The sequence below is a fragment of the Tursiops truncatus genome, chromosome 9, assembly GCF_011762595.2.
Source record: "Tursiops truncatus isolate mTurTru1 chromosome 9, mTurTru1.mat.Y, whole genome shotgun sequence".
Lineage (NCBI taxonomy): Eukaryota > Metazoa > Chordata > Mammalia > Artiodactyla > Delphinidae > Tursiops > Tursiops truncatus.
In genome coordinates this window covers 102829926-102843968 of record NC_047042.1, presented here as the reverse complement: position 1 = coordinate 102843968, position 14043 = coordinate 102829926, and the positions used below count along the sequence as shown (strand labels likewise).

The 14043-nt window shown below is 39.0% G+C and overlaps 1 protein-coding gene across 11 annotated transcripts in view; it reads right to left on the bottom strand.

Annotated features, from left to right (window-relative positions):
- Nucleotides 1-14043, bottom strand: part of RBM33 (RNA binding motif protein 33) — a 117221-nt gene that overhangs the window by 81375 nt on the left and 21803 nt on the right. For 9 of the 11 annotated variants that reach the window (XR_004528223.2, XM_019930260.3, XM_019930261.3 and 6 more), the window contains exons 4-6: nt 13653-13729; nt 11108-11420; nt 7297-7413 (exon numbers count right to left, since the gene is read on the bottom strand). Coding sequence is in view for 10 of the 11 variants with exons in the window: in XM_019930260.3 (XP_019785819.1) it covers nt 7297-7413; nt 11108-11420; nt 13653-13729 (507 nt within the window). In the remaining variant the exon portion in view is untranslated. The remainder of the gene's footprint in view (nt 1-7296; nt 7414-11107; nt 11421-13652; nt 13730-14043) is intronic. The other 2 variants (XM_019930265.3, XM_019930268.3) reach the window with 1 other exon arrangement.

Sequence of the window (14043 nt, the reverse complement as noted above, 5' to 3'; positions counted from 1 at the left end):
AAATAAAAGGAAAATTCGTCACGACCAAGTGAGGTTTAGCCGGAAGCATAAGGTTGATTTAACATTCAAAAATCAATTTAACAAATCTTACTTCGAGAAGAATTCCAAATATATGTACATACTCTCCCCTCCCCCAGGAGTGGACCTTAAGTCCCTCCTCTCCCTCGCCTTGGGTGCAGACTAGACTTAGTTACTTGCTTCCAAAGAAGAGAGCAGAGAAAGTAAAAGATAGTAACTTTACAGAATTACTATCTTTAACTGGCAAAGGCCACCTCACCACATAATCAAGGCTGACATTGCCAGGGAGGTCCTGTACCCAGTGGTATGATGGAATGAGGACACCTAACCTCCATGGTATTCTTTCCAAAAACCCATAACCCCAGTATAATCATGAGAAAAACATCAGACGAGCCCAGGTTGGGAGACATTCCACAGGACACCTGGCCAGTACTTCTTTAGACTGTCATGGTCGTGAAACTCAGGAAAGACCAACAAACTATTACAGACCAGAGGAGACAAGACAACAACGTGGTGCCCTGGACTGGATCCCAGAATAGAAAGAGGACATTAATGGAAAGAGGACATTAATGGAAAAACCTGCAAAATGGAAATTAATTTGGGAATATAGTTAATAGCTTTTAAAGCCAATTTAATTCACATTAATAAAACGGGGGATAAAAGTCACAAGATTATCTCAACAGATGCAGAAAAAGCATTGACAAAATTCAACACTCACTTCTGATTTAAAAAAAAATATCTCAGTAAACTAGACATAGAAAAGAACTTCAATTTGACTGAAAAACCTCCAAGTAGCTTATATTACTTACTTGATGAAATATTGAATATTTTACACCTACTATGAACAACAGTGCCCTCAATGTTTCTATTCTACATAGCACTGGAGATCGCAGCAAAAGAAAGAAATAAAAAAACTAGTAGGAAGAATTAAACTGTTTATCAACAGGCAACATGGTTATTACGATGTTAGTTTTCCCCGAATATGATCTAAAGATACAATGTAATTTTCATAAAAATCCCAAACAGATTTTTAATAGATACTGACAAGTGAATTACAGAATTTATATGCAAAATTCAAAGGACTGAGAATAGCCAAAACAATCTTGAAAAGGGAACAAAACTGGTGAATTACACTTCCTGATTTCATGCCACAGTAATCAAGATAGTGTAGTATTGGCAATAGAACAAAAAAGAGATTCCAGAAAGAGACCTAAACTTAAGTGGGCAATTGATTCTTAACATAAGCACCAAGGCAACTCAATGGGAAAGCCTTTACAACAAATAATGGTACAAAAACTAGATAAACTAATGGGAGAACTGAGACTCTCACACATGACTGGTGGGAGTATAAACGGTACAAACACTTTGGAAAACCATTCAGCTGTTTCTTATAGCATTAAACACACTGCTACCCTGTCTCAGTAATTCCACTCCTAGTTAATGCCAAGGGAAACGAAAAATTACATTCACAAAACGATGTGTAAGATAAGCTTTGAGTTATTCATAATAACAAAAACAAAACTGCAAACAACCCAAATATCTATTATCAGAACACAAATAAGGTATATCCATAAAATGGAATGAACTGTTGACTACTGACATACACAACCACTTGGATGAAACTCAGAAACATTACGGTGAGCAAAAGAAGCTAGGCACACAGCATTACATCATCACAAACTGATTGTATAAATGTATGCAAAGGAAAGACAAGGAAAGACTAATTTAAGTCAACAGAACTAAGAACACGGCTTGCCTCTGAGAGGAGTCAGGACAGACTAGAAAGAAACAAGGGGGAATTTTCTGGGGTGATGAACTGTTTCTCACCAACAGAAGGATAGTAACTTGGATGTATCAAAACACTGAACGTATACCTCAGATCTATGCCTATCACTGAATGTAAATGTTATCACAATTTTAAAAGTTTCAAATTTAACTAGTGCAAAGATATTTTTAAACTTCTCACTTGTTCCTCTATACAAGCCAAAACCTTTTTAACCATGTTTGAAGACAAAAGCATCACTGACACTGAAGTGGCTGTATAATTAGAAAGGCTTGAGAGTTAGTCTTCATAATTAGGTCTTTCTAATTTGTTTCGAGTACAGTGATTCCTTTGTATTAACCAAGGAAGAACATTAGTTAAATAAAAGGAGCCACTGAAAATAGACCTTTCAACTGAAATTACTTTTTAGTTCCATAATTCAGATTCTAATGTGTACTTAAACATAACTCCTAAAAAGAAGTCATCTGAAAAACTGCAATGTGCCTTCCACCTCCGTCTTAAGCAACCCAGAGCCATGAGCACTGCAACGCAAGGTGGAGTGCAAAGGTTTGGTTCATCAACACGCTGCAGACAGTTAATTTAAGACAATGGGTCAAAAAACTAGGAAGACACCAAAACACAGGTGTATGCGGCAAAATAAAACTGCTGCTCTTCCCTGAGGACTATATAATTTATTTATACTACTAAAAAGGATGGGAGGACAGCCCTCCAAAAGCAAAGACTACCAAAAGGTACTGAAATAATACCTCCCAGCACCCACAACAGTACCGTGCATACAAGTTCTCAATAATGATCTCTTTGACTGACATTCAGCGATTCCACTATGAGGAAGAAAACAAGCCCAAAACATCTGTTGCCAGGAGAAAAGACCAGCACAACACCTGCCTCCAAGAAGGACTATTAAGTCCTGAGAGCAAAGAGCAATACAAAGAATTTTCAGTCAGTACAAAAACAAGCAACAAAAACAAGGCAATAAACAAACCAACAATCAAGGACAGAGGATAAGGAAAATGTGTGAGTGACTTTTTAAAAATATTTTTAAATACTAGATATAAAATTAAATTATGGAACATACAGCTTAAAAGAAAAAGCAGATAATATACCTCTTAACAGATGGTATAAACTATGTAATCTGGATGAGAGTTTACTTTCTTCTCTATAAAAAGAGTCACATAGAAAACAAGCATTAAGATGTTTCAAGTGAGTTAGCAGCAACTGGAAATCACAGGAGTTAAACAAACGCATTCTACTTCTTTCCCCTCCAAATCACCAAGGGTCAAATTTTAACCTCTCTGTATTTCCCTGTTCACAAAAGTTATTTTATTCGTGGCAAAAACATTTTAAAATATTTGACACAGAAAGTATAAAATAATCCCACCATCCAGAGGTGATCACTATCACCATTTGTCTTTATCCATCCAGACATGTGTTTGAGAGTCACACACACACATTTAAACATGCAAAGCTATGGAGGAACCTAAGGGGAGGAAATCTGTTAGCTTGCTCTTTTCACTTAACGCATCACGAGCCTCTTTCCATGTCCAAGAGAGCAAGGGCATCCTTTGGCAACCTGCAGTCCCCTGACCATCATTTATTCAACCTTTTAGAAAAATCTATTTACATTGGTTCCACTTATTTTCAACGCTGCAAACAAATACCCACTGCATGTGTCCTTGAACAGCACATCTTCGATTAACTCTTGGATAACTTCATCAAAGTGGAATTATTGAGCCAAAGGACTTTCAGGCTTTTGATACTGTCACGAACAGTGTAGGGTCTGCAATTTTACTCTTCTTGCAAGTTAATAACGTAGCCTGCCACTGTTTCATGGAGGCTGTGAGAAGGCACGAGGCTCTCAGCCACAGACTAGGACAATTTATTACTCTTAACAATAGCAGTAGCATTTGGGTCCAGCTCCCTAAGCCCCAATTCCCATTGGGCCATCTGACGAAGAGGGCCAGGTGACCCTGTGCAAAGGTAGCTGTATTACAGGAGGGGCACTGAGTTTAGGGAACTGTTATAATGAGCAGAAGGCATGGCTGCCCCCTACTCCAGAGAAAGATACATCTTTCCTAGATGCTGCTACAAAAACATCCTTGAAAAGACTGTCGGGAACAAAGGAGGTGCTTTGCTCCCCCGAACATGCAGAGACATGACAGAATTGTGGAAAATTCTTCTGGCAGTCAATATTTCCAAAATAATCCCCCCAACAGAATAAAAAATACCTGACCAATAATTTTGATTTTTCCCAATATTAAGACAGGTTAGAATTCTCAACTGTTATAATTTTTATTTTATTGAATATATTTTATATACTTAGTGATCATTTGCTTATGTTATTTTTGGATTACTTTCTCACATTATTTGCCCTTCTTTCTACAGGAGTGCTCATCTGTATATACGGAACATACTGAATATATTAACTCTTCCATACCGAACATATTAACTTTACTACATATACTAATTCTTAGGCTCATGTGTAAATATTTCCTCATACTGTCTAAACTTGTTTATAGTGTTTTGGGGTATTTCTCTATGACTTTCTAAACTTGTTTATAGTGTTTTGGGGTATTTCTGTATGATCAAATCATTCTTTTCCTTTACGGCTTAAAAAGGCCCAATACCAAGAGTAGCAGAGTAGTGAAACCAAGACAACTTGGTACTCATTTTTACTCATTCTCTATCATGTCCTTAATCATGAAAATCTCAGCTTTAACTGAATATGCTGTCACCTAATAAAACACTATATTCACCAGTCTCCTTTGCTGTGAGGTACAGCCACGTACCTAAGACGTAACTCATGAGATGTTTACACAGTGTTGTTTGAGAACTCTGGGACATGTCTTCAAAGGGTGGGCATGGTCTCATTCAGTCTTCCTGCAATCCACTGCTTGGATGTGGACCATGGTAAGACCAGCAGCCCTGGAGTTGTACCATGGAAATCTGGAAGAAGCCTGGGTACCTGATTACCTTGTGAGGCTAATACCAGATCTGAAATGCCTTCTGGAATTTTTTGACATCATGAGAAATAAACTTGCACTATTTGGTGAGTTTTCTGTTTTGCAGGTAAGCCTAAGGCTAACACACCATTATTAAAACATTAAAACATTTTCTTCTAATACATGTAAAGTTTGGTGTGAATTAATCTGAGATCAATATTGGCATAAGGTACAAGAAAGGTATCTAACTTTTCCCCCGATGACTAAGGCTTCCTAAGTATGTCTGAGATATTGTTATATTAACTCATACATGTTATGAGTTCATTTACTTGAGGGCTGGGTCTGATCATTCATGCTCCTCCAAAGATAACTCTCTCCCTCAATCTGTCTGTTCAGAAGACACTGAAAATGGAAGGTAAGATTACCATTTTTTTAAATAATAATCCACTTTTGCTTCAATATTTTAATGAATACAGTTCAGGAACCAAAGTCGGAAACATCTAGATCTACAAGTCATACCTTATCAGTTCCCGAAGGCACCCAAGCAACAGCATAACACCTACCAGCATTCTTATTCTTTAACTGCTTTACAATAAAATAGTTTATATCTCCAGAGATCATTTCAAGCTTAAAATCTACAAAACCTTTTCTCACTCTAAAATATGCTACAAACACAATACATTATCCGAGTAAGGAGAAGTATTACCTAAAATGCTGAAAGAATAAATTACTGGGCGGAAAAAAACCACAATGGAATTAATTTTCCAACTACAAAATACTACAAACTAATGAAGACGAAATGAACTAATTAATGGGCGCTGGATTCCCAGGTTTCCCTTTCAACTACTCACCCCCAGAATGACCTCCACAGCCACTTCCGTCTGTCCCCCCCAACGCCTTAACAGCTTCTTAGATTTCTCTCTCAGAGATCTTTTGCCAAAACACCCTTTCACAGGTCTGACCTAATCTAGGCTCGTACTGGCTTTGCACTGGGCGGAACGTGGTGCTAAACACGACCCACTTAAATCTGGTCTCCCTGAACCTCGGTTCGGTGGCTCATCACTCAGAACAGAGCAGTCACCAGTAGGAGAACCATTTCTTACTTAACATCTTCTTTAGCTTTGTCTTGGTTCCTTGGGCTGAATATATTTGCCTACAATTGAAGAATCTGGGAAAAGGGAGCGTTCTACTATTCTACCTTTTCTCTAAGTTTCAAATTATTTCAAATAGCAAGAGAGACAGAGAGAAAGCACAAAAAGAGAAGTCAAATTTAGCTCGTTGGGGAAAAGCAAGGGTGTCCCAGAAAGTGTCTGTACGTGATCATATACTCTGTCGTAGCATTATATTAGGGAAAAGATAAGGGTAAATGTTTTGTATACTGAGTTTCTAAAGCACTGGTGTAAGACCTAAAGGAAATGACCTAAGCCAGAGAAATACCACTTTTCATGATCTCTTGGGAAAAAGAGGGAAAAAAGTATTAAGGAAAATAACTGAGAAAAAACATTATTAAGGAAAAAAAAAATTTTAACCCACAAGTTCTAAGACTATAGAATGATTTTGTGGCTCACACGCTTGACCCATGGGACAAGTTCCAAGGTTGGAAAACAGAATCTATAAGCCTCCATCTCAGAGCACACCTCTATTCATCCAATGACATCTATTTTTCCAGACCTACTTCACAGGCTGCCTCCTCCATAAAGCCTCAACACATCCCACCCCGGTTCCCCAATCCATCCTCAAGACACACACCCGACCAGAGAGGCCCGCTGTGTGACCCGCTAAAGCATGTGCCTGAGCCTCTTCCAGGAGGTTTACTTCTATGTTTCCATCACTGGGATTTGCCCACGTCTTCTCTCCCTTTTATGAGGCTGCAATTACCTTGAGCACAAGAACCAAGCTTCTCAATCATCCTTATTTCTTCAATACCTAACACAGCACCTAAATCCAGGGAACTCTGCAGTATTTTTTGAATAATGGTCAAAATTAACTAACGTTAACTAATTTGAAATAATTACAGCACTCCTTTCAAAGCACTAACATATACTGCGCATTTCAAAACATTTCTACCCACACTCCCATAAAACATTTAAAACATTCTTAGGGGCCTCCCTGGTGGCGCATTGGCTGAGAGTCCGCCTGCCGTTGCAGGGGACGCGGGTTCGTGCCCCTGTCCGGGAGGATCCCACATGCCGCGGAGCGGCTGGGCCCGTGAGCCATGGCCGCTGAGCCTGTGCGTCCGGAGCCTGTGCTCCGCAGCGGGAGAAGCCACAGCAGTGAGAGGCCCGCGTACCGCAAAAAAAAAAAAACAAAAAAAACATTCTTAACACTCAAAGGGCAAACAGCTATCTGGAAGCCACAGCTAACCAGAACTCACTGTCCAAAGATTCTAGAGAGCTCAGGGTTTTGTTTTTGTTCTTTTTTTTTTAACTACACTCATACTTCAAAGAAGAGATGTATCAACTTTTTGCTAATATTAAAAAGATGCTCATTTTAAATCTGGAAGAAAAAAAAAACTCCAGCAAACTTTTGGACTCTTTTGAAAAGATGAACAAATACCTCTTCAGTTTCAGGAGCAACCTGGGAATCAGTAATCTCATCTAATTCCTCTTCAGCAACACAGTCTTCCTGCTCTTTCATCCCTTGTTGCCCACAAGCCTGCAAGTATTCTTCATCCTAACAGCCATTAAAGAGAAAGTAAGTTTTTCTCATATAGCTTTGGGGTTTTTAAGCACTTTTCACCTTCATGACTCATGCTTAGTTATGTTAGCAAATTTTACTATGGCAATTATCAGACTGAGCAGAAAAGCACTAAGCACAAAACCAGAATGGGGCCTCCCCTGAGTGTTCATGGGCGCAAGAGAGCAGTATGCCAACCCAATCGCTGCAGGGAGTGATACGGACCCTGCTTCAACCTCCAAGGGCCCTGACAAGTAGCTCTTCTTCAAATCCAACACTAAGGAAATGTAATCTTAAAAAGAAAGTGTGTATGTGCTTGCACAGAGCAGCTCAGCAGCAGTACGGGGGCTGGAATCATGCCCAATTCGAACCGTTTTTATAGCAACAGAAGACAACAAAAGTATGGGCAATTCAATTCAACTCAGGAGCTGTATTAAAATTACATGTTAGAATTAGTTTCTCCATCAGCCGCTCCCTTGAATCAGAAGGATGATTCCAGGTTTGCATGAAATGTAAGGGCATGGCAGCAGGCAGGCATCTCTTGAGGGCATAGGGAAGGAAGCAGGCAAGCTGGCTAGAAACAACAATTGCAAGGAAAGAAGGGCTCCTGCAGGTATCACTACAAGTAACAAGATCTGACCCCTCCAGGGGAGCTGAACTCCCCAGTGCCCCTGGCCACCAGCTCAAGTGAACAATAGGCAGGAAGGAAGAGCGGACCAGCTGCGGGACCTGCACAGCCCTACTGCACAGAATCCAACAGTCTCTCTACAAAGAACAGCAGGTGTACCCAAGGTGACAGACCACCTTAGTCCCCACAACCGTCTCGCAAGACTGTCCAAACACACTGCATTTTACTTCCCCAAAGAAACTGTTACCATCCTACCTAAAAGAGCAACTATCACTACCCATGATTCACTGAGAGCAGAACTGTCGGATTTCAAATAAGGCCATACGATGCTAATCAAAATTGTCAGCCAACATACAATGGAGAATAGTCTACACCACTGAACTCTCACTGGGAAACAAAAATCTGCTATCCATTACATAAATTACCAATCTGAAATTGTTCTTACAGAACAATGTCTTATGAAATCTCAATCTATGTTAACTTTACAGGCACTAAGTAAATCTGGTTGTGCTCAAAAGTATAAATCATCTGACAGTGTTCTCATATTCTGTTGAATAATAAATAATATACATCTCTTCCTAATACAAGAACACAAGTTTTTACATCAAATCCCAATTCACTCTCAAGATTAGGACAGCAAAATTCAAAAAAAATTTTTTTGAGTATGAAAGGAAAGAACACCACAATTTACTACCAACTTTTTATGGGAAAATGCAGTTTCTTCATATGTAAGATTGTCCCTTCCAATTGTAAAATTCTGCGATTTTATGATTCCACTCCCAGTTATACACAAAATTCCTCCCTGTGATGTTACGTGTGAGCTCAAATAGACAGAACATACTCGTGATGAGTACAGAGTTAATTCTAGCTTTAGAGTATGAGTTAACAAGTCCTAAGTAGGACATGAACCACAGTTAAATAAACCATTTAATAAACTAAAATACCACTGGGATACACAGGACTGCAATCTACTCATATGTTCGTTACTCTAATAATGAATAATTAATTAATCTGTGCACCAGTGACAGCCTAAGACAGTAAGAGGCCCGCACTGCAGAGCTGGAGAAAAGTATTTCACAGCTTAAGTCCATTTTTCTCTTTCCATGCAAAGAAGAGGCAGTGCCAGATTCTACCACTGTGATGTCTATAAAGAAACCAATAATCTTAAAGAAACCAGAAAGAAAGGAAAGAATGAGTGTGGCTGTAAAGCCGGATATACTGAGGTGAGCTGACACTGCTCACAGACAGACATTTAACTTCGCCTTGTACCTTTAAACTTTACAACTCTCTGTGAAAATATTTGGACACGTTCAGTTAAGTAAATTTATTTAAGATTTTTTTAATTCTGAAAAAATTTATTTTAATGCGGAGAAGTACTGTGAGTATAATGAATTTGCATTTTTGTCTTTTCAATACGTGAATCTTAGGCACAAGATGCTGGATAGTTAAGTTGGATTTTATACAACAAGGGGCCTAAATGTAACCTCAAGTTTGGAAAATAAGAGAGGGAAAGTCCTCACTTACTAAAAATTCTCTTTACAACAAACTCTGCAAGAACACCAAAGTGAGAGATACCTCTTATGTGACCATGTATAAGTGCTATCAAGCACTTTCCACACTGTGATTTGTTCCACTAAAGTCTAAGTTCACAGAAGGCAGGGGCCACGCTTTATGCTTCATATTTCAGCAATACTTACATCCCCACTGCTTGGACACTGGTAAAGATCTGTTGAGCTTTTGAATTTACAAGGGATGTGACTGACTGACCATCTTATTTTAGGGATGAGCAGTAGAAATACTAAAACGCTCTAACCAGGGAATAACGGGGCACATTTTTTAAAGACCTTGGCTTAATTTTTAAGAATCATTTTAATTTACAGTGTCTCACTTTAACATAGTATATGGACACACCAGTAAACCAGAGAGCACCTGTCCACACTACTGAAGGATTTATTACCAAAAGAAACCATTACAGAGTTATCGGAAAAACAAGGACCCATGATGCCTTTTACAGGATTCTGTTTACCAAATCTAGAAATATTTTTTCATTACTATATCTACTAAAGAGAAAGCATTCAAAAAGAATAAATCTTAAAAATAACACTGCGATATATAAACGCAACTGTGTTTGGAACTAAATATTCTAAGGCTCCACGTAAACGATTAGTGTCTTTCAAAACTACACACACACAAATTTTTTATCAAATGAAAAATTACCTACTCTGAATAGAAACATTAAGAGATAAAGGCAGAACTCTAGCCCTAATGCTGCATGCCTCCACCCCATTCCAGCAGCCCCACTCACACTGCACCTTGGGGGAGACCAGCACCCTGAAAACCCTAAGATTCTACTGCACCTATGGAGGTCATGCCCTTCCAACATAAATTTCTTTTAATGCTTATTTCAAAAACAAATCTTTTTTAATGATAACATGAAGACAGATGAGCAATCTTTCACTAATACCTTTTTCTTTCTTGACAGTTCAACCTAAAAAAAAAAAAAGCTACCAACCAAAACCACCTTTCTGAAATAAAAATCAGTGCAATCTTTGCTTCCTGATTACAGATAACAAATTATGGGTGACATTTCCTAAACTAACCTCCAATCTCTTTATTCATGTTTAGACAGTTCTCAGTTACAAAAAAGGATGAATGAACAGGACATCAATCACTCTGGAATATTAGCACCTTAAAGATGTCTTTAGCAGGTCAATAATCTTTTCACCTTAGAAGGACTTTATCAGATCTTGTCTAAAGCCTGGATAAAAGCCCTGCATTAAGTACTTCTAACAATTGGCAGTGTATCTCCACCACACAAAGCTGTTTTCTTCCTCAAGGTCACGATTCTGTGCAGCCTTCCAGGATGACAAAGGAGCATTACCTCCGGCCAAACAAGCTGTCAACACAAACTTTGTCAGAGCACAGATAAAGAAACTGGCAGACAGTGATAATAAGGTCTAATTTCCCGCCCTCCCAGGGGAGGGAAACAGATTTCAAATCAGTCTAGAAACCTGTACCCAGGCAGCCATGCTCTCTTCGGCCATACAAAGGAGAAAGACTCACTGTGAACTCATCTAAAGGCTCGTTGATCTCGATGTCTAACACCTCGTCGCTGTACAGTGGCTCCTCCTCCGGCTCCCCCGCGTACTCGATGTGGTCTTCTGCCAGCTCAGCACCGTGGCCTTCATACTGTCCTTCTTCCTGGTACTCAGGAGCATACAGTTCAGATCCATCAGACTTGTGATAAACGAGTTCATCCTCTCCTTGTTCATACTCGGATTCCTGTTCTCCAGACTGGTCATTAGTGTTGTCAGACAGTTCAAACGATGTGACCATGCCAGATGTGGTATTCAGACTAATTGTGACACCCTGAGAACTAGAGGGGACAAAAATACAAAGAAAGGCAGGCAACTGGAGTGAAGCTCAAAACTAAATCACTGCATAAGTTAACTGTTAGAAAGACCAGTGAAAAGTTACTCCAGTGGCTGCTCAATGCACGCTGACAACAACGACTGCAAGCAAAACTCATTGTGCTCCCTACTAAGCCAGCACTACAAACCCTCCTGCACACCGCAGAGCTCAGTGCACTACACTGAGCCAGGGCCAGCACCAGACTCCTACTGCATAAGGCGCCCCCTCTATCATCGGCTGCAGCTTATGTGACCAGGAGAACAGAGCAACCATGGGAAACAGGTCTACCTGGCAAAAGTCCAGGACTGAAAGCAAATAGACTATGTTTCATTCTAACTTCCAGAATGAAATGGGTGGTATCTATTTTCTAAAACATCCAGGTAAAACTAGGAGTATTACTCTATAAACAGAAAATCATAGATGGAATTTTAAGAACTTGTTTTCTTTTTTAAATCTATGACGCAAACTATAAACTCCTATTTAAGAAATCAAAATATTAAAAATCTGCATGAAAATACATTTCAATGTTCAACTAAAGTTTATACTAGCCACAAATTTTTTTTTAAAAAGTTAATTTCTGGGCTTCCCTGGTGGCGCAGTGGTTGAGAGTCCGCCTGCCGATGCAGGGGACGAGGGTTCATGCCACGGCCCGAGAGGATCCCACATGCCGTGGAGCAGCTGGGCCCGTGAGCCATGGCCGCCGGGCTTGCGCGTCCGGAGCCTGTGCTCTGCGGCGGGAGGGGCCACAGCGATGAGAGGCCCGCGTACCGCAAATAAAAAAATAAAAAGTAAAACTCTTTAAAAAAAAAAAAAAAGTTAATTTCTGAGTAAAATAAACGAGGGCAGTTTTAAAACTGCAAAAAAAGAAATCACATTCCACCTGTTAAATCACAACAGATAAATGTCAAACAATTAAAAATGCATAATAACACTTAAAACACAAGGTTTTGTAGCTAAATCTAAGTTTACACTTATTAAGTATCCAATCCTAACAAAAAATTGAACATGCCACATACACTTGAAGACATATGGCTAAAAACATTCCAAAGGTTTATTTCAAGGGCAATTTAACTAACTCAAAAGATCAAAATATAATAATGATGTCACGGAATGGAACTGGGAAACAAATAACTGACAAAATAAATTAATTTAAAACTTGTTACCCATTATGTTAGAAAAACTATTACAAATCTATAGCTCAACAATGAATGGAATATATTTGTTAACTACATCTATAAGCAAGAAGCGTCTCTATATTTTCACAATAAATGTTTCCTCATAAAACTGAAAAAATTGTTCCACCGAACAGAGTATACTAAATGCCTCTTCCTCTTCTAATTGCGTTACTATGTCGGCAACAGAAAGATGTTCTTTATTGCCATGCACTGAGTATTTGTGCCCCCCCCCCTCCAAATTCATGTGTTGAATCCTAAAACCCAATGTGATGGTGTCTGGAGGTGAAGCCTTTGGGAGATGCCTAGGTCATGAGGGTGGAACCTCTGAATACGATCAGTGCCCTTATGAAAGGGACCCGAGAGAGCTCCCTCACACCTTCCAACCATGTGAGTACACAGTGAGAGGGCTGGGGGTCCTCACTAGAACCCAACCAGGCCAGCACCTCAACCTAGGACTTCCCGGCTCCCAGAACCGTGAGAAATAAATTTCTGTTCTTTGTAAGCTACCCTTTTATGAAATTTTGTTATGGCAGCCCAAACAGACGAAAACAACTATATTCAGATAGTCAACTAGAGGCGAAGTACAGTCCAAAGGAGTTTTCAAAATGGCAATTCAGTTACTAGATATGTATAGATAAAAACTGTCTAAAATGAAAACAAAAGCAGTAACATCAAACTGTGACTAACAGTATTAAGAGTGGGGGGCCACTGCCCCCCGTCCAAATAAAAGAATTCTTTAAAAGAGCGGTGCATATACCTGTACTGAACTTTTATAACCAGCACTCAACAGAGCTCTCAGAGGTCATTAAATGCAAGACCAACACTGATTTTAAACAGTTGATCTATTTATAGAAAAATATATATGGCTTCCACATCAAAGAGTTATATTAATATCCTGTTTACAATATAATCATGTTAAAGATACAGTGCTACATTATCATTTATATCTCACTATAATTATAAATTAGTCACTAGAAATTTAGTTACATAAAGAACATTTTTAATGAGCTAATGTTGAGTACCTGAAATTTTCTTCGTCTTCGTTATCACTCTGCAAAAGATCATCATTTAGCTCCTCATCTGACAAATCCGACTGATTCTAATTAAAGTAAGAAATCTAATTAATGCATGTTACTTCCACAAAAAAAAACTTGTTACAAAAGTGCAAAATTACGTTGACTGGATTGTTTCTAACCTTGTTACTAAAACATCTACCATTCAGAAAGTTTTCTCAGTTTGATATAACCATTTGCCAGTCGAGATTCTACATATGGCATACTGGCTAACTACCCCAGACTAATTTTTATTTATTTATTTTTAATTAATTTATTTATTTATGGCTGTGTTGGGTCTTCATTGCTGTGCGTAGGTTTCTCTAGCTGCAGCGAGCAGGGGCTATTCTTCGTTGCAGTG